Source organism: Electrona antarctica (assembly GCF_951216825.1).
Source record: "Electrona antarctica genome assembly, chromosome: 12".
In the NCBI taxonomy this organism is placed as follows: Eukaryota; Metazoa; Chordata; class Actinopteri; order Myctophiformes; family Myctophidae; genus Electrona; species Electrona antarctica.
This window is the reverse complement of record NC_136793.1, coordinates 4,043,307-4,063,831: the sequence shown is the minus strand read 5'-3', so window position 1 is coordinate 4,063,831 and position 20,525 is coordinate 4,043,307. Positions and strand designations below refer to the sequence as shown.

At 42.6% G+C, this 20,525-nt stretch overlaps 1 protein-coding gene across 3 annotated transcripts in view; it reads left to right on the top strand.

Annotated features, from left to right (window-relative positions):
• The first annotated feature begins 9,135 nt into the window (after positions 1 to 9,135).
• LOC306934066 (glutaminase kidney isoform, mitochondrial) overlaps positions 9,136 to 20,525 on the top strand; it is a 63,315-nt gene continuing 51,925 nt past the window's right edge. For 2 of the 3 annotated variants that reach the window (XM_079516523.1, XM_079516522.1), the window contains exon 1: positions 9,136 to 11,663. In XM_079516523.1, coding sequence (XP_079372649.1) covers positions 11,380 to 11,663 — 284 coding nt within the window. In that variant the 5' untranslated portion in view covers positions 9,136 to 11,379. Of the gene's footprint in view, positions 11,664 to 19,573; positions 19,619 to 20,525 lie in introns of those variants that run through there. The other variant, XM_079516524.1, reaches the window with a different exon arrangement.

Here is a 20,525-nt window from a genome sequence, read left to right as displayed (position 1 = left end):
CAGGAGCCAGTCTGACCAAGGCAGAGTTGACAGGAGCCAGTCTGACCAAGGCAGAGTTTGACAGATAGAATACAGGAGAGAGTGAGGCCAGTGACAGGCCATGAGTTCAAGAGGTCATACAACCAACAGTATATCAGAAATTACCTAACACCCACAGAGCCAAAACTACTAGTAACTGGTGTACTGACTATGGTATTACTGTGTTAAAACTACTAGTAACTGGTGTACTGACAATGGTATTACTGTGCTTAACTGACCAGCCAACTGGCCTGACCTGAACCTCACAGAGAATCTAGGTTGTATTGTCCAAGAGGAAGGTGTGAGACATAAGACTGAACAATACAAATTAATGTATGGCTGTTATCAAAGCAAACCTGGACTTCCAGAACACCTCAACAGTGACACATAAAGGCTGATCACCTCCATGACATTATTTGTTAAAAAGTAGAAGTATATTGACTTCATACATGAATTATACTTTTCAGATGTTTGACATTTCTGGATTAAAACAATCATTTTTGGTCTCGTAAAAAAATCTAATATTTTGGGAGGATTTTTTATTTTATTTTCATGAAACATTTGAAATAGTTCACTTCATGCACAATATGAATCTAAAAGTTTCTCACTTTTTGATTAATATTACAGAAGAAAATGAACAATATTCTATTTTTTTAGAAGGACCTGTCAGTCAGTTCACATTAATAATAATAATAATAATAATAATAATAATAATAGTTTCATATCTTCTCTCCTTCTATTTATGGAAGCCCTGCGTCGTTTGACGGACTCAAGCGGCGTCCAATAGATAGTCGTCCTGACGTCACTGAGCGTCGTGTTTCCATTGCGCCGTACAGCGTAGATCTACAAGCTCACGGAGCGTCGTGCACGCGACGAGCACTGAGCGTGTAGATCTGCGCTGTTCTCGTCAACCCGCTGAACCCACGAGGGGGGGGCGGAGGGAGGGCGGGGCCAAGGCGTATCGACCAATGTGCCTCGTCCGGTGGGCGGGGCCTCCGAGGCTGTGGTATTTATAGTTGGGACACCATGTCCGCTCGTTATAAGCGACTTTGGGCTTGTTTTTTCTGTGAAGTCGCATCTAAATATTTGTGGTTGAGGTTTTTTGGTCTTGTTTCTAAAGTGTAGTTGTTTATTTGGGCTTGTTTCTAACGTGTAGTTGTTTATTATTGGGCTTGTTTCTAAAGTGTAGTTGTTTATTTGGTCTTGTTTCTAAAGTGAGTTGTTTATTTGGTCTTGTTTCTAAAGTGTAGTTGTTTATTTGGTCTTGTTTCTAAAGTGTAGTTGTTGGTCTTGTTTCTAAAGGTTGAGAAATGAGCGATATATGACCCTTTACAATCTAAACGTTTGAACGTTTGAGCCAGAAAGCTCGTCTCCTGCTGTTGCCATGTCTCATAGAAACAAGTAAATAGGTCTATAAACATACTCCCTAAAGAATCGCATATAACAGGGGTCTGCAACCTATTTTAAATGAAGTGCCATGTTTTTATTTTCTAGATAGTGAGTCTGCCATATCAAGATTCCTTTTAATGACACCACATAAAAATTTCCAGCATATTTTGATTGTCCACAAATAAATAATGAATAAAGTTCTTCCTTCTTTTTACATATTTTCTTGCACATTGTTATAATGATCATTATAAATATATATCCCCCTGCAGTCAGAGTTCATTGTTTTAATGAATGAATGTGATGCATTGTGAGCTGGTAGATCTGCTATTTTCAAAAGTAATCTTTGAAAAAAATAAGAATATTTTTGAAAAATGTTATTGAAACATTTAAAAACACAAATCTGTCATGGGGGTCACTGGCTTAGTTGGGCAAATGCATTCATCTGGGGGTCCTTGACATGGGAATGTCGCTGTGTGAGGATCACTGGTTTAAACAACATTAGGAGGAAAGCCCAAATAAGCACTTTAGAAACAAGAAAAGCAACCACAACTACCAATATTTACAAGCAACTTTGCAGAAAAAGAAAACAGACATGGCAACACTCCAGCAGCACTCCAGAGCCGCTCAAGTGTAAAATCAAACAGTGCTTTTTGCTTTTAAGACGTGGTCAGACCCAGGCGGAATCGGTATGCGCTGAGTGTTTTTAGGTCAAGGGGCTTAATAGCAAATTAGCGCAAAGCGAAAATAATTAACATATGGACACTCCCCCAATGCTAAATTATGCAGGAACGTGGTATTCCATATGAGTGAGCGCTCACCACGGCTTCCATAATACGAAAAGGCGCAGAGCGAGGGCGAAATCTGTATTACCGCATGGGTTTTTCGTCTTGCTTAATAGGGCCCCATGTCTGGTTTTAGTCAACTAAATATAAAATCAGTTTTTAGTATTATTTTCGTCAGTGACAAAAGGTTGACGAAAATTATCTCGCTGCTAGAGAGCAATCAGAGCATAATATGCAAGTCTACCACAAATTTACCCAGTGATGTAATTTTGGCCAGATTAAACAAATTTCAAATAAAATATTAACATAATTTTGGTTAGATTCTTGTACATTGACAAACGTTATTTCAATAAAACAAGATAACACTGAATTTAAAAAAAACAACATAAGTCTCTCTCTCTCTCTCTCTCTCTCTCTATCTATCTATCTATCTCTCTATCTATCTATCTATCTATCTATCTATCTATCTATCTATCTATCTATCTATCTATCTATCTATCTATCTATCTATCTATCTATCTATATCTATCTATCTATCTACCTCTCTCTCTATATCTATCTATCTATCTCTATCTCTATCTCTATCTCTCTCTCTCTCTCTCTCTCTCTCTCTCTCTCTCTCTCTCTCTCTCTCTCTCTCTCTCAACATGATGTTGGTACCATTAGGAGAGATAACATGGTGTTGGTACCATTAGGAGAGATAACATGGTGTTATTGGTACCATTAGGAGAGATAACATGGTGTTGGTACCATTAGGAGAGATAACATGATGTTGGTACCATTAGGAGAGATAACATGGTGTTGGTTGATGGATAATTTTGAGTTATTGTAGATCTGTTATTTTGGTGGATGGTAGTTTCCATGTTCCCAATAACTTTGTATCTTCATGCCCTGTGTGCCACTGAGTTTACATCTAATTTCTGCCCAGACCGTGTTCCTTATAGGTCATATTTTGTCATCTTGCCCTTTTATCATCATTTTACTCATAGCCTACTGCCTGTTTACTCCGGGTTGTTCTCCTTATCCTATTTATGTCATGTCACCATCCACATGCCTAATCATCTCAGACCTATATTATCCTTTATTATTTTATCATACTTATATTATGGGTTGCCTGACGCCAAGTTCAGATTCACTGTCTCTATTAGACTTTCCACAGTCAAGTTAACTCGCATACTGAGAGGTCTATTTTGATATGAGACTGCATGTATTTGACCTTGGTGCCTAGTGAGAAAGTAGATAGGAGTATTTCTCTCTGTCGAAAGTTTACAGCTAGCAGGGAAAGAATGTTATCTTCAGGTTGCCATAGCAACGCCAGCCTCTGTGCTTTCCCGGTCTATGGCCCTCAATGACGGAACCAAGGAAGATGTCATGATACCAGTCTCATCATCCATGTGCTGGTCCAATGAGCGCTCGACAACCAGCGCCAGCGTGGCATATTGCGGAAATGAACTATCTATTCAGCCACTGAACGTTTATCAACAACTGACGTGATCTACAGTATTAATGCCTGGGACATGATGTGTCAGGCAGAGACAACCCTGTGCATTTTGTGGCACAGGGAGAGAGATTTTGTAATTTGGCTGTATGTGGGTATCTGTCCTGTCTCTCTGAACTGGAAAATTAACCGACAAAACCAGATCTGCTCTTGACTGGACTCACTTCTTTCTGGTGGTATCATTTTTCTTATTGGGTACTTAAGGTATTTTTCTAAAAGAGTATTTCCTGCTCAGATTAACATTTGGATGTTGATCTTTCTCTTAAAAGTAATCCTGTTAAAGCTAATTGTTAACTTTGTCATCTGAATGGTTTAATAACCATTTATTACCAATGTTAGAGGCTCTCTGCCTAGAGTTGTGGTGCTGAGTATTTATTTGTACTCTTTGATTACTTTCTTAAAAGTATTTTTATAGTTTCAGTATTATACAGTCCTTTATATCATTAGTAAATCATTAATTGTCCCTTCTGCATTTTTTATGCAACAAATTGGTTTTATCTTAAATATATTTCCAACAAATTGGTCTTCGAGCCTTCCCTTATCTGTTACATAAATATTTATGTAACAAATACCATTAGGAGAGATAACATGTTGTTGGTACCATTAGGAGAGATAACATGGTGTTGGTACCATTAGGAGAGATAACATGGTGTTATTGGTACCATTAGGAGAGATAACATGGTGTTGGTACCATTAGGAGAGATAACATGGTGTTGGTACCATTAGGAGAGAACATGTTGTTGGTACCATTAGGAGAGATAACATGGTGTTGGTACCATTAGGAGAGATAACATGTTGTTGGTACTATTAGGAGAGATAACATGGTGTTGGTACCATTAGGAGAGATAACATGGTGTTATTGGTACCATTAGGAGAGATAACATGGTGTTGGTACCATTAGGAGAGATAACATGTTGTTGGTACCATTAGGAGAGATAACATGATGTTGGTACCATTAGGAGAGATAACATGGTGTTGGTACCATTAGGAGAGATAACATGATGTTGGTACCATTAGGAGAGATAACATGATGTTGGTACCATTAGGAGAGATAACATGATGTTGGTACCATTAGGAGAGATAATATGATGTTGGTACCATTAGGAGAGATAACATGATGTTGGTACCATTAGGAGAGATAACATACGGGTCCATTTGGTTTCATTTTACACTCTCAAGAGTTAAAGATCTAATAATTAAGGGTCCATTTGGTCTCATCATAACGTGATGTAAAGTTTAAACTAATGCATGGTGGTGTAATGAGCACATGCACCCACAGGGCGTCGCTGTTGTACCGTAAACCTCCACAGACAGACAGAAGAACACAGTGAAGTAGGAACGGTTAGAGACGGAACTGATCTGTTTAAAGTGTTTGTTTCCTCTTTTTAACGCTGCACACCGGATGTTTTCATACTGTTCAAAGATGGAAGAGTGGTTAACGTTAATGAGGAGGAGAATGTGGATAAAATCGTTGGATTAGAACGCAATGCTATTAACATAATGCTAATATAATAATGTAGGCTCGGGGATCGTTTGGTTCTGCCTGAAGGCTGTCGTGCTATGATGACGCAGTGTTGTGGAGCGTCGGTGTTGATGTTGTTAACTGTTGGAGGAGAAGCTTTAATAAACGGAGCGACCGGTGGCGTTCCAGTGATATAACTCCTTGTCATCTGTCCTATTCTTCTAGCTGCGGCCGGCGCTACAATAATATAAGATGTATGCAGCATGTATTATAATAGTAAACTGTGAGCTTGTAGATCTGCTATATGTTGGGTCCCATAGGTGGAGACACATCAACGTCTCCATGTTGGGTCCCATAGATGGAGAGACATCAATGTCTCCAAGTTTGGTCCCATAGGTGGAGAGACATAATGTCTCTGTTGCGTCCCATAGGTGGAGAGACATCAATGTCTCCATGTTGGGTCCCATAGGTGGAGAGACATCAATGTCTCCATGTTGGGTCCCATAGGTGGAGAGACATCGGGTCCCATAGGTGGAGAGACATCAATGTCTCCATGTTGGGTCCCATAGGTGGAGAGACATCAATGTCTCCATGTTGGGTCCCATAGGTGGAGAGATATCGGGTCCCATAGGTGGAGAGACATAATGTCTCTGTTGGGTCCCATAGGCCAGTGGTTCCCAAACCATTTCATGTCAAGGACCCCCAAATTGATACTAATCAGCCGGCGGACCCCCATTTGAAGAGATATTCCAGGGACCCCCATATAAGAGAAGATAGTTACGGCTCTAGCAGTGATTCTCAACCCGTTTAATTTCAAGGACCCCCCAGTTTGACATGCATTAGTCTACGGACCCCCATTTAATAGCATTTCTATCTCTGGGACCCCCAATTTATATCGTAAAATCACTGTTAATTTAACTCTGAGAGTGTACAAACATTTGTACACTCTCAGAGTTACAGACCCATAAGGGTCCATTTGGTTCCATTTGTACACTCTCAGAGTTACAGACCCATAAGGGTCCATTTGGTTCCATTTGTACACTCAGAGTTACAGACCCATAAGGGTCCATTTGGTTCCATTTGTACACTCTCAGAGTTACAGACCCATAAGGGTCCATTTGGTTCCATTTGTACACTCTCAGAGTTACAGACCCATAAGGGTCCATTTGGTTCCATTTGTACACTCAGAGTTACAGACCCATAAGGGTCCATTTGGTTCCATTTGTACACTCAGAGTTACAGACCCATAAGGGTCCATTTGGTTCCATTTGTACACTCTCAGAGTTACAGACCCATAAGGGTCCATTTGGTTCCATTTGTACACTCTCAGAGTTACAGACCCATGAGGGTCCATTTGGTTCCATTTGTACACTCTCAGAGTTACAGACACATAAGGGTCCATTTGGTTCCATTTGTACACTCAGAGTTACAGACCCATAAGGGTCCATTTGGTTCCATTTGTACACTCTCAGAGTTACAGACCCATAAGGGTCCATTTGGTTCCATTTGTACACTCAGAGTTACAGACCCATAAGGGTCCATTTGGTTCCATTTGTACACTCAGAGTTACAGACCCATAAGGGTCCATTTGGTTCCATTTGTACACTCTTAGAGTTACAGTCCCATAAGGGTCCATTTGGTTCCTAATCATCATTGAGCTGGGGACCCCCTGGAACTCCCTCAAGGACCCCTGGGGGTCCCCCGACCCCACTTTGGGATGCACTGCCATAGGCATCAACATCTCGAGCTGAACCAGCAATATTCTCTCATCACCACAGGGTGGCAGCAAAGCCCATGTTTGTTTTGGTTATATATTGTAAAAAGATTAGCTAAGAGCTCTGAATACTGTTTTAATGACTGTTGGTCAAGATATTTTAGAGCACTTTGTGCTTCAGTATTAATGTTGACCAGCTTTATGTAAATGCTGCTTTCCTTTTGATCCCACTGTTGGAAATATTTAAGATAGGAATATGGATCTTAATGGGGTCTTGTTAGACTGTTTCAATGTATTATATTTGAGTGAAGCTTCCTTAATTCTGATAGGAAGTGGCAGAGTGAAACTCTGGAAATGTAATAGAGTAAAAGTACTCAACCTGATTAAACATATTAACTTTATCATTAATGTTATAATGTTAAACTGTAATTCCCTATTAATACCTTTAAGAGTCATTAATATAGAATTGGGGTTCCAACATAAAACCCAGTCAGGAGCATTTAGAATGCAATTTAGATTGTCAATGTTATAAGTTTTAGCATTAACAAGAATACTTTGGATATAGTCAATGTGAGGTAAATGGTGATAATTTAGTAGGATATTCATTAAAAGTAGTTTTAGCCACTTTAAAGATCAAGTATTCAGTATATATTTAGTATAAAACATAAAAGTGATATGCAGTTATAAATGATACACAGAATAGTCAAAATGCATGGAAAAGGTATTACCTGAAATAATTGATGAAGCGGACACAAGAAATGGAGGAATTAAGGTAATGTAAGTTTAGTTTTAGTCTTAATTATCTGGTTTACAAGTCAAACAGGTCACAGCCTCTATACACAATACAACAATTTTGTCAGAGATCAATCATGGAGGTCCTGGTGTACAATTGTTATGAGTAGGATTATATAGTACAAATTACGTAGGCACAAGTGATGGACGAACACAAGTGTTGTCAATCTGTGATTGGATGTGGTAGAATAGAAAGCTCGACAGAGTTCCAGAATGTTCTCGACGCTTCGAGACTTCCAACGTTTGTTTGTTCTGACGTCAAAATAACTCCTCATGCTCAAGATATGGCTTATGGATATCAAGTCACAAACACAGACGGGCAGTCTGGTAAACAAATGTTAATGTGTTCCGGGTGTTGCTTTGGCCTTCACAGGAGCCAGTCTGACCAAGGCAGAGTTGACAGGAGCCAGTCTGACCAAGGCAGAGTTGACAGGAGCCAGTCTGACCAAGGCAGAGTTTGACAGATAGAATACAGGAGAGAGTGAGGCCAGTGACAGGCCATGAGTTCAAGAGGTCATACAACCAACAGTATATCAGAAATTACCTAACACCCACAGAGCCAAAACTACTAGTAACTGGTGTACTGACTATGGTATTACTGTGTTAAAACTACTAGTAACTGGTGTACTGACAATGGTATTACTGTGCTTAACTGACCAGCCAACTGGCCTGACCTGAACCTCACAGAGAATCTAGGTTGTATTGTCCAAGAGGAAGGTGTGAGACATAAGACTGAACAATACAAATTAATGTATGGCTGTTATCAAAGCAAACCTGGACTTCCAGAACACCTCAACAGTGACACATAAAGGCTGATCACCTCCATGACATTATTTGTTAAAAAGTAGAAGTATATTGACTTCATACATGAATTATACTTTTCAGATGTTTGACATTTCTGGATTAAAACAATCATTTTTGGTCTCGTAAAAAAATCTAATATTTTGGGAGGATTTTTTATTTTATTTTCATGAAACATTTGAAATAGTTCACTTCATGCACAATATGAATCTAAAAGTTTCTCACTTTTTGATTAATATTACAGAAGAAAATGAACAATATTCTATTTTTTTAGAAGGACCTGTCAGTCAGTTCACATTAATAATAATAATAATAATAATAATAATAATAATAGTTTCATATCTTCTCTCCTTCTATTTATGGAAGCCCTGCGTCGTTTGACGGACTCAAGCGGCGTCCAATAGATAGTCGTCCTGACGTCACTGAGCGTCGTGTTTCCATTGCGCCGTACAGCGTAGATCTACAAGCTCACGGAGCGTCGTGCACGCGACGAGCACTGAGCGTGTAGATCTGCGCTGTTCTCGTCAACCCGCTGAACCCACGAGGGGGGGGCGGAGGGAGGGCGGGGCCAAGGCGTATCGACCAATGTGCCTCGTCCGGTGGGCGGGGCCTCCGAGGCTGTGGTATTTATAGTTGGGACACCGGTCTGGGTTGCCATGTCCGCTCGTTATAAGCGACTTTGGGCTTGTTTTTTCTGTGAAGTCGCATCTAAATATTTGTGGTTGAGGTTTTTTGGTCTTGTTTCTAAAGTGTAGTTGTTTATTTGGGCTTGTTTCTAACGTGTAGTTGTTTATTATTGGGCTTGTTTCTAAAGTGTAGTTGTTTATTTGGTCTTGTTTCTAAAGTGAGTTGTTTATTTGGTCTTGTTTCTAAAGTGTAGTTGTTTATTTGGTCTTGTTTCTAAAGTGTAGTTGTTGGTCTTGTTTCTAAAGTGTAGTTATTTATTTGGTCTTGTTTCTAAAGTGTAGTTGTTTATTTGGTCTTGTTTCTAAAGTGTAGTTGTTTATTTGGTCTTGTTTCTAAAGTGTAGTTGTTTATTTGGTCTTGTTTCTAAAGTGTAGTTGTTTATTTGGTCTTGTTTCTAAAGTGTAGTTGTTTATTTGGTCTTGTTTCTAAAGTGTAGTTGTTTATTTGGTCTTGTTTCTAAAGTGTAGTTGTTTATTTGGTCTTGATTCTAAAGTGTAGTTGTTATTTGGTCTTGTTTCTAAAGTGTAGTTGTTTATTTGGTCTTGTTTCTAAAGTGTAGTTGTTTATTTAGTCTTGTTTCTAAAGTGTAGTTATTTATTTGGTCTTGTTTCTAAAGTGTAGTTGTTTATTTGGTCTTGTTTCTAAAGTGTAGTTGTTTATTTGGTCTTGTTTCTAAAGTGTAGTTGTTTATTTGGTCTTGATTCTAAAGTGTAGTTGTTATTTGGTCTTGTTTCTAAAGTGTAGTTGTTTATTTGGTCTTGTTTCTAAAGTGTAGTTGTTTATTTAGTCTTGTTTCTAAAGTGTAGTTATTTATTTGGTCTTGTTTCTAAAGTGTAGTTGTTTATTTGGGCTTGTTTCTAAATGTTGTCTAAACCAGCTGTTATCAAACATTGTTTAAGTCAAGGACCCCCATCTGAAACATAGAGATACCAGGGACCCCCATCTGAAACATAGAGCTATAGAGCTACCAGGGACCCCCATCTGAAACTTAGAGATACCAGGGACCCCCATCTGAAACATAGAGCTATATAGCTACCAGGGACCCCCATCTGAAACATAGAGCTATAGAGCTGTTGTGATCTAAATGGAACCTCGGTCTGGTTCTGACCGGCAGGTAGTGTGTGTAGGCTGGGTGGTGTGTGACGATACAGTTGAAGTACCTCTGTCGGTACAGAGATGGGCCCGGGAGAACCAATGATGAGACACAGAGGCAGTATCACACCATAGATTCACAAAGTTTATTAGACAGATAGGGAATATATATAGTGCTGGATCATAGAAACAGACAGCAAGATATGAAGATACGCGACATAGGAACGTGGCATGATGATGTGCAAGGTTGACCTCACGATGTACAAGGCTAGCCTTACTGTCGGCATACCAGGCGGACCTTATGGGTGCCACCTAACAGGATGCCTCACATATCCTTATGGGAGGACCTTATGGGTGCCACCTAACAGAATGCTTCACATATCAAGACAGTACAATGCAGACAGAGAAACATCTCGCTATCAAGCACAACGCAGGCTGCACTGTAACTCATGAAGTACACTGTATCTCAAGTTCAGTACACAGACTTACTTAGCTGTATTTGGCATGAATCATTACAAGAGCTACCAGGGACCCCCATCTGAAACATAGAGATACCAGGGACCCCCATCTGAAACATAGAGCTATAGAGCTACCAGGGACCCCCATCTGAAACGTAGAGATACCAGGGACCCCCATCTGAAACGTAGAGATACCAGGGACCCCCATCTGAAACATAGAGCTATAGAGCTACCAGGGACCCCCATCTGAAACGTAGAGATACCAGGGACCCCCATCTGAAACGTAGAGATACCAGGGACCCCCAAACCAGAGCTGTGTTCTTATTTCTGTAATTTCTGCTATTATGAATATTCACATTGTGGAGTGGCTTGTTTTCATTTCATAGACCTGGTCGCTTGTTTCCGTCTCAGTATGTGGCAACAGCGCCGCCGGTTGCCAGACTGTGTTGTTGAAGGTTTGACTCTGAGGGAAATGAAAGCATTGAGTTAAATTTAAACTCATTTCCAACCAGACGCTGTTTCCTCTGTTAGAGACACAAGCTCCTTATAAGGCTCGGTCACTTCCTACCGGAAACATTTAATCTCATTTCGTTGCATTTAATTCAACGGATTTTAAACCAAACAGGTTGGATTTGGATCTACAGCAAACTGGAGGATCTACAGCTCTGACATTGGATCTGTAAACAATGTTCCACCTCAGGCTGAGAGCAGCCAGATGGGTCTACAGCTCTAATAACAGCAGATCTCACAACAGCAGCAGCAGCAGCACGCCATGTGGATGTGTCGCCAGGAGTCTGCCGGGGGGTCCGCGGACCTCTGCTTGGACCCCGGGGGGTCCGCGGACCTCTGCTTGGACCCCGGGGGGTCCGCGGACCCCCGCTTGGACCCCCTTTGCTCCTTATTGCACTAAAACAGACTCTGATGCTGCCGCGACCCCCAGCCCCGCCCCCACCGACGCCAGTAGCGATAAGTAATTATTGTTATTATTATTATTGTTATTATTTGTATTATTATTATTATTATTGTTATTGTTGTTAATGAGGATGTGGATTAATCGGCTTATCGTGGTTTGGTTGTGAGTGACGTATCACCTCTGAGTCACGAACAGGCTGACGAACTGTGTGTGTGTGTGTGTGTGTGTGTCATAATATGTATGCATGTCATACAGTAGATTTTATAATGGGTTGGATCTAGATGTATAGTAGTGTAGTGTAGTGTAGTGTAGTGTAGTGTATAGTATAGTATAGTATAGTAGGCTATACACTGCGTGAAAAGAGGAGTTAACGTGCAATTATGGTCACTGTATTTTCCCGTAAACCTCAAGTTTAGCGGGCATGCAGTTAATATACGGTAATATACAGGTGTGATGGTACAATTCAGGAGTTTACCGGAGTTTGTTGGAAAGTTTAACGGGAGTTTCCTGTAATATACACATCCGTATTCCATGCTTTTTGTATAGGCTCTAGTATTAGTCTAGTATAGTATAGTATAGTATAGTATAGTATAGTATAGTATAGTATAGTATGCTATAGCTATTGAAAGTTATTCTGACTGGTGAAGGGAGGCTGGCTATGTTGTATCTGCACTACTACAGTTATTCACTCCTACACCTGCCTGTGAGGGCCACAGACCAGTTATTCACTCCTACACCTGCCTGTGAGGGCCACAGACCAGTTATTCACTCCTACACCTGTCTGTGAGGGCCACAGACCAGTTATTCACTCCTACACCTGCCTGTAAGGGCCACAGACCAGTTATTCACTCCTACACCTGCCTGTGAGGGCCACAGACCAGTTATTCACTCCTACACTTGCCTGTGAGGGCCACAGACCAGTTATTCACTCCTACACCTGCCTGTGAGGGCCACAGACCAGTTATTCACTCCTACACCTGCCTGTGAGGGCCACAGACCAGTTATTCACTCCTACACCTGCCTGTGAGGGCCACAGACCAGTTATTCACTCCTACACCTGTCTGTGAGGGCCACAGACCAGTTATTCACTCCTACACCTGCCTGTGAGGGCCACAGGCCAGTTATTCACTCCTACATACCAGTTATTCACTCATACACCTGTCTGTGAGGGCCACAGACCAGTTATTCACTCCTACACATGCCTGTGAGGGTCACAGACCAGTTATTCACTCCTACACCTGCCTGTGAGGGCCACAGACCAGTTATTCACTCCTACAGCTGCCTGTGAGGGCCACAGACCAGTTATTCACTCCTACACCTGCCTGTGAGGGCCACTCCTACACCTGCCTGTGAGGGCCACAGACCAGTTATTCACTCCTACACCTGCCTGTGAGGGCCACAGACCAGTTATTCACTACTACACCTGTCTGTGAGGGCCACATACCAGTTATTCACTCCTACACCTGTCTGTGAGGGCCACAGACCAGTTATTCACTCCTACACTGTCTGTGAGGGCCACATACTTGTTATTCACTACTACACCTGTCTGTGAGGGCCACAGGCCAGTTATTCACTCTTACACCTGCCTGTGAGAGCCACATACCAGTCATTCACTCCTACACCTGCCTGTGAGGGTCACAGACCAGTTATTCACTCCTACACCTGCCTGTGAGGGCCACAGACCAGTTATTCACTCCTACACTGTCTGTGAGGGCCACATACCAGTTATTCACTCCTACACCTGCCTGTGAGGGCCACAGACCAGTTATTCACTCCTACACCTGCCTGTGAGGGCCACAGACCAGTTATTCACTCCTACACTGTCTGTGAGGGCCACATACCAGTTATTCACTCCTACACCTGCCTGTGAGGGCCACAGACCAGTTATTGACTCCTACACTGTCTGTGAGGGCCACAGGCCAGTTATTCACTCCTACACCTGCCTGTGAGGGCCACAGACCAGTTATTCACTCATACACCTGCCTGTGAGGGTCACAGACCAGTTATTCACTCCTACACCTGTCTGTGAGGGCCACAGACCAGTTATTCACTCATACACCTGCCTGTGAGGGCCACAGACCAGTTATTCACTCCTACACCTGCCTGTGAGGGCCACAGACCAGTTATTCACTCCTACACCTGCCTGTGAGGGCCACAGACCAGTTTGATAGTCACAGAGGTTCATTCAGTCTTCAGTTCACAGATGGTTACATGGACATGACACTGGTGGGATGAGGGTGAATGATGGATGCTGTTGAGTGTCACACTGAGGGGAATTGCACGATTCCATAGTTTTAACTGCCTTCGATCTCAATAAAACGTGATCATCAACACAGTAATACTACACATTATATTAGCAATAAAACATCATCATCAACACAGTAATACTACACATTATATTAGCAATAAAACATCATCATCAACACAGTAATACTACACATTATATTAGCAATAAAACATCATCATCAACACAGTAATACTACACATTTTACTACTACACATTACATTAGCAGTAAGACGTCCCAGGGCGAGGTCGCTCGCACGCCTGCCTCGTTGCCTCGTTGACGGCAGACTGCTGGGCGAGCGCTGGCGCTTTGGCATATAGAGATATTCCACTGGTATGCTCGTAGCTTACGTAGGATTCAGGATAACTAAAATGGTAAATGGTATGGTTCATTTATATAGCACTTTTATCCAAGGCACTTAAACATTGTGTATTGCATTCACCCATTCACACACACATTCACGCAGGTTGGTGCAAGGCACCGACCTGCACATCAGGAGCAATCAGGGGTTCAGAGTCTTGCTCAAGGACACTTCCACACTAACTCTGGGGGAGCCAAGAACCTTGCGGTTACCATCCAGCCACTCTACCGCTGAGCCACCGCCGTCCATAAGTAGTCTTTATGTATATGATTTATCACCATGCTTTTGTTCTCGCTTACTGTAAATCGCTCTGGATTAAGAGCGTAAATTGGGGGCCAGATCAACATGGAATTAATTCTGTATACTGGCCATATAAGGAGCATGTCTTGAGTGTACAGGGTTTGATGAGGTCAGATCAACATATGGAATGTCAGAACAGGTCCGCTCCATATATGGAGATCTAAGGGTGGCAGCGGGGGGGCAGTGTATTGAGTGTACAGGGTTTGATGAGGGCCCAGGTACTGGGTAGAGCCACAGGACTTAATTGTGTGTGTGTGTGTGTGTGTGTGTGTGTGTGTGTGTGTGTGTGTGTGTGTGTGTGTGTGTGTGTGTGTGTGTGTGTGTGTGTGTGTGTGTGTGTGTGTGTGTGTGTGTGTGTGTGTGTGTGTGTGTGTGTGTGTGGGGAGGGAGGGAGGGAGGGAGGGAGGTGTTTATGCAAATAAACACTGTTTATTTGCATTTCCCCACAATTACACCCTTACTGTACATGTGTGGTTGTGTTACTGTACATGTGTGGTTGTGTTACTGTACATGTGTGGTTGTGTTACTGCACATGTGTGGTTGCGTTACACCATCATTCGTTGCCTATAGAATCTCTACGTTGTGTGTTTCTGGATGCCAGCGTCTCTACGTTGCTCCATTTCACCTCTGAAACAAACCACAGACTCTCCCGTTCTAGCCTCGGAAACCCAGACGTTTTTATTTCCAGGGAGAGAAAAAAAAGTCTGGGGCCGAACGAGTCCACTTCAATTCGGCATAGAGTAGCGCAAACGTCGATCACTCTCTGCTGATTTCTGATCGTCTGCACGTTTGTTAAATTGACGCAGACACACACACACACACACACACACACACACTTCTCCCTTCTCTAAAACACCCTGGACAACGCTCCACGCGTCACAGACTCTTCTCCCTTCTCTAAAACACCCTGGACAACGCTCCACACGTCCCAGACTCTTCTCCCTTCTCTAAAACACCCTGGACAACGCTCCACACGTCCCACACTCTTCTCCCTTCTCTAAAACACCCTGGACAACGCTCCACACGTCCCACACTCTTCTCCCTTCTCTAAAACACCCTGGACAACGCTCCACACGTACTAGACTCTTCTCCCTTCTCTAAAACACCCTGGACAACGCTCCACACGTACTAGACTCTTCTCCCTTCTCTAAAACACCCTGGACAACGCTCCACACGTCCCAGACTCTTCTCCCTTCTCTAAAACACCCTGGACAACGCTCCACACGTCCCAGACTCTTCTCCCTTCTCTAAAACACCCTGGACAACGCTCCACACGTCCCAGACTCTTCTCCCTTCTCTAAAACACCCTGGACAACGCTCCACACGTCCCAGACTCTTCTCCCTTCTCTAAAACACCCTGGACCACGCTCCACACGTCCCAGACTCTTCTCCCTTCTCTAAAACACCCTGGACAACGCTCCACACGTCCCAGACTCTTCTCCCTTCTCTAAAACACCCTGGACAACGCTCCACACGTACTAGACTCTTCTCCCTTCTCTAAAACACCCTGGACAACACTCCACACGTACTAGACTCTTCTCCCTTCTCTAAAACACCCTGGACAACGCTCCACACGTCCCAGACTCTTCTCCCTTCTCTAAAACACCCTGGACAACGCTCCACACGTCCCAGACTCTTCTCCCTTCTCTAAAACACCCTGGACAACGCTCCACACGTTCCAGACTCTTCTCCCTTCTCTAAAACACCCTGGACAACGCTCCACACGTCCCAGACTCTTCTCCCTTCTCTAAAACACCCTGGACAACGCTCCACACGTCCCAGACTCTTCTCCCTTCTCTAAAACACCCTGGACAACGCTCCACACGTTCCAGACTCTTCTCCCTTCTCTAAAACACCCTGGACAACGCTCCACACGTCCCAGACTCTTCTCCCTTCTCTAAAACACCCTGGACAACGCTCCACACGTCCCAGACTCTTCTCCCTTCTCTAAAACACCCTGGACAACGCTCCACACGTCCCAGACGCTCCAGATTGTGAATAGAGGGTTAAGTCTCTACGCTGTGATGTTGGTTTTATTAATCCGTCAGGCTCCCAGGGGGCGTGGCTAATGTCATTCCAGTCTGTCTGACCCGGAGTGACCCCTGCTCACCGTTGCCATGTCTGCTCATTACAAGCAACTCTGGGCTTGTTCTTCTTTCTGTAAAGGGTTTGCACGCACACACGCACGCACGCACGCTCTAACGCACACACTCACGCACGCACGCGTGTGTGTGTGTGTGTGTGTGGGTGCACACTTACAATTTACAATGTAGTCATTTATCAGATGCTCTTAATCCAGAGCGATTTACAATAAGCAAGAACAAAAAGCATGTCAATACATCACATATATAAAAAGTAGTTATCATGAAACATGTGTAAGCTAAGAGTGGAATATCTATATAATGAAACTATACATATATACTATACTATACTATACTATACTATACTATACTATACTATACTATACTATACTATGCTATGCTATGCTATGCTATGCTATGCTATGCTATGCTATGCTATCCATATTTACTATGAAGTGCTATGACTACATACAATGCAATTCTAGTGCTGTCTACGTAACATGCTATAAGTCTGTATAAAATGCTATCTAAGTCTACATAAAGTGCTAAGGGGCTAGGGTAAGTGCTACGGGCCATGATGGAGTCTGAAGAGGTGGGTTTTCAGACTACGGCGGAAGATCGGGAGTGAGTCTGTTGTTCTGACTGCAATGGGAAGTTCATTCCATAGTTTGGATTGGGAGTGAGTCTGTAGTTCTGACTGCAATGGGAAGTTCATTCCATAGTTTGGATTGGGAGTGAGTCTGTAGTTCTGACTGCAATGGGAAGATCATTCCATAGTTTAGATTGGGAGTGAGTCTGTAGTTCTGACTGTAATGGGAAGTTCATTCCATAGTTTAGATTGGGAGTGAGTCTGTAGTTCTGACTGTAATGGGAAGTTCATTCCATAGTTTAGATTGGCAGTGAGTCTGTAGTTCTGACTGTAATGGGAAGTTCATTCCATAGTTTAGATTGGGAGTGAGTCTGTAGTTCTGACTGCAATGGGAAGTTCATTCCATAGTTTAGATTGGGAGTGAGTCTGTAGTTCCGACTGTAATGGGAAGTGCATTCCATAGTTTAGATTGGGAGTGAGTCTGTAGTTCTGACTGTAATGGGAAGTTCATTCCATAGTTTAGATTGGGAGTGAGTCTGTAGTTCTGACTGTAATGGGAAGTTCATTCCATAGTTTAGATTGGGAGTGAGTCTGTAGTTCTGACTGTAATGGGAAGTTCATTCCATAGTTTAGATTGGGAGTGAGTCTGTAGTTCTGACTGTAATGGGAAGTTCATTCCATAGTTTAGATTGGGAGTGAGTCTGTAGTTCTGACTGTAATGGGAAGTTCATTCCATAGTTTAGATTGGGAGTGAGTCTGTAGTTCTGACTGTAATGGGAAGTTCATTCCATAGTTTAGATTGGGAGTGAGTCTGTAGTTCTGACTGCAATGGGAAGTTCATTCCATAGTTTAGATTGGGAGTGAGTCTGTAGTTCTGACTGCAATGGGAAGTTCATTCCATAGTTTAGATTGGGAGTGAGTCTGTAGTTCTGACTGCAATGGGAAGTTCATTCCATAGTTTAGATTGGGAGTGAGTCTGTAGTTCTGACTGCAATGGGAAGTTCATTCCATAGTTTAGATTGGGAGTGAGTCTGTAGTTCCGACTGCAATGGGAAGTTCATTCCATAGTTTAGATTGGGAGTGAGTCTGTAGTTCCGACTGCAATGGGAAGTTCATTCCATAGTTTAGATTGGGAGTGAGTCTGTAGTTCCGACTGTAATGGGAAGTTCATTCCATAGTTTAGATTGGGAGTGAGTCTGTAGTTCTGACTGTAATGGGAAGTTCATTCCATAGTTTAGATTGGGAGTGAGTCTGTAGTTCTGACTGTAATGGGAAGTTCATTCCATAGTTTAGATTGGGAGTGAGTCTGTAGTTCTGACTGTAATGGGAAGTTCATTCCATAGTTTAGATTGGGAGTGAGTCTGTAGTTCTGACTGTAATGGGAAGTTCATTCCATAGTTTAGATTGGGAGTGAGTCTGTAGTTCTGACTGTAATGGGAAGTTCATTCCATAGTTTAGATTGGGAGTGAGTCTGTAGTTCTGACTGTAATGGGAAGTTCATTCCATAGTTTAGATTGGGAGTGAGTCTGTAGTTCTGACTGTAATGGGAAGTTCATTCCATAGTTTAGATTGGGAGTGAGTCTGTAGTTCTGACTGTAATGGGAAGTTCATTCCATAGTTTAGATTGGGAGTGAGTCTGTAGTTCTGACTGTAATGGGAAGTTCATTCCATAGTTTAGATTTGGAGTGAGTCTGTAGTTCTGACTGTAATGGGAAGTTCATTCCATAGTTTAGATTGGGAGTGAGTCTGTAGTTCTGACTGCAATGGGAAGTTCATTCCATAGTTTAGATTGGGAGTGAGTCTGTAGTTCTGACTGTAATGGGAAGTTCATTCCATAGTTTAGATTGGGAGTGAGTCTGTAGTTCTGACTGTAATGGGAAGTTCATTCCATAGTTTAGATTGGGAGTGAGTCTGTAGTAGGCATCTGATTTACAGACTTCTTTTTAGGTACGTGTGTGCGTGTATGCGTTGCGTGTCTGCATGTGCATGCGTGTGTGCGTTGCGTGTGTGCGTGTGCATGCATGTATGCATTGCGTGTGTGCGTGCGTGTGCGTGTATGCACACATACTACACTGGAATGTGGTCTGTGTACATTTCTGTATGCATCCATAATAATGATTCACATGCTGCTTTTTAGGTGCGTGCGTGCGTGCGTGCGTGCGTGCGTGCGTGCGTGCGTGCGTGCGTGCATATTAATGTAACTATAATATGTGCATGTCTGTGTTCACTCCATGATTTTAATTAATGCTTTCATTTTTTTTCCTCTGCATGTTTCTGTCTGTCTGTCTGTCTGTCTGTCTGTCTGTCTGTCTGTCTGTCTGTCTGTCTGTCTGTCTGTCTGTCTGTCTGTCTGTCTCTCTTCCATTGGTTGTGGGTCTGCCTGTCTGTCTGTGTGTGTAAGTATAACTCATTTCATATTGTAGATATTATTTATTTTATTAGTATAAGGGCCGATTCATACTCCTATTTTAGAGCCGAATAAAAGTGGGTTGGGCTCTGTAGAGCCTACAATGTGACGTCATTGGGCTCTGTAGACCCTACAATGTGACGTCATTGGGCTCTGTAGACCCTACAATGTGACGTCATTGGGCTCTGTAGACCCTACAATGTGACGTCATTGGGCTCTGTAGACCCTACAATGTGACGTCATTGGGCTCTGTAGACCCTACAATGTGACGTCATTGGGCTCTGTAGACCCTACAATGTGACGTCATTGGGCTCTGTAGAGCCTACAATGTGACGTCATTGGGCTCTGTAGAGCCTACAATGGGACGTCATTTGAGGTTCGGGGGGGCGGTACCGTCCTAAAGTCGGCTCTTCGGTGCTACTGGCTATTTCTGACGAGCCTACAGCGGAGTATGAATCGCACTGAATCGCACTACAGCGGAGTATGAATCGCACTGAATCGCACTACAGCGGAGTATGAATCGCACTGAATCGCACTACAGCGGAGTATGAATCGCACTGAATCGCACTACAGCGGTAAAAAAAAATTAATCGGCCCTTAGCCGACCCACATTAACTCTGACTCTTTAGTAGTTAGTTAGTTAGTTTAGTGTATTAGTAGTAGTAGTAGTATGATATGATATGATATGATATGATATGATATGATATGTGACAAAATTTGACTGAGGGACTGCCATTGGATTTTTTTGAATTTTCGTTTTTTTCATGTCATCTGAAAGCAGGGAATCACAGCTTCAAATTGACATATTGGTTGTTCAGTTTGACCCAGTTTTGGAGATATGGCTTATAGAGTAATGTCTTGCAGAGTAGTTGCATGTAGTTTATTGTTATCATAGG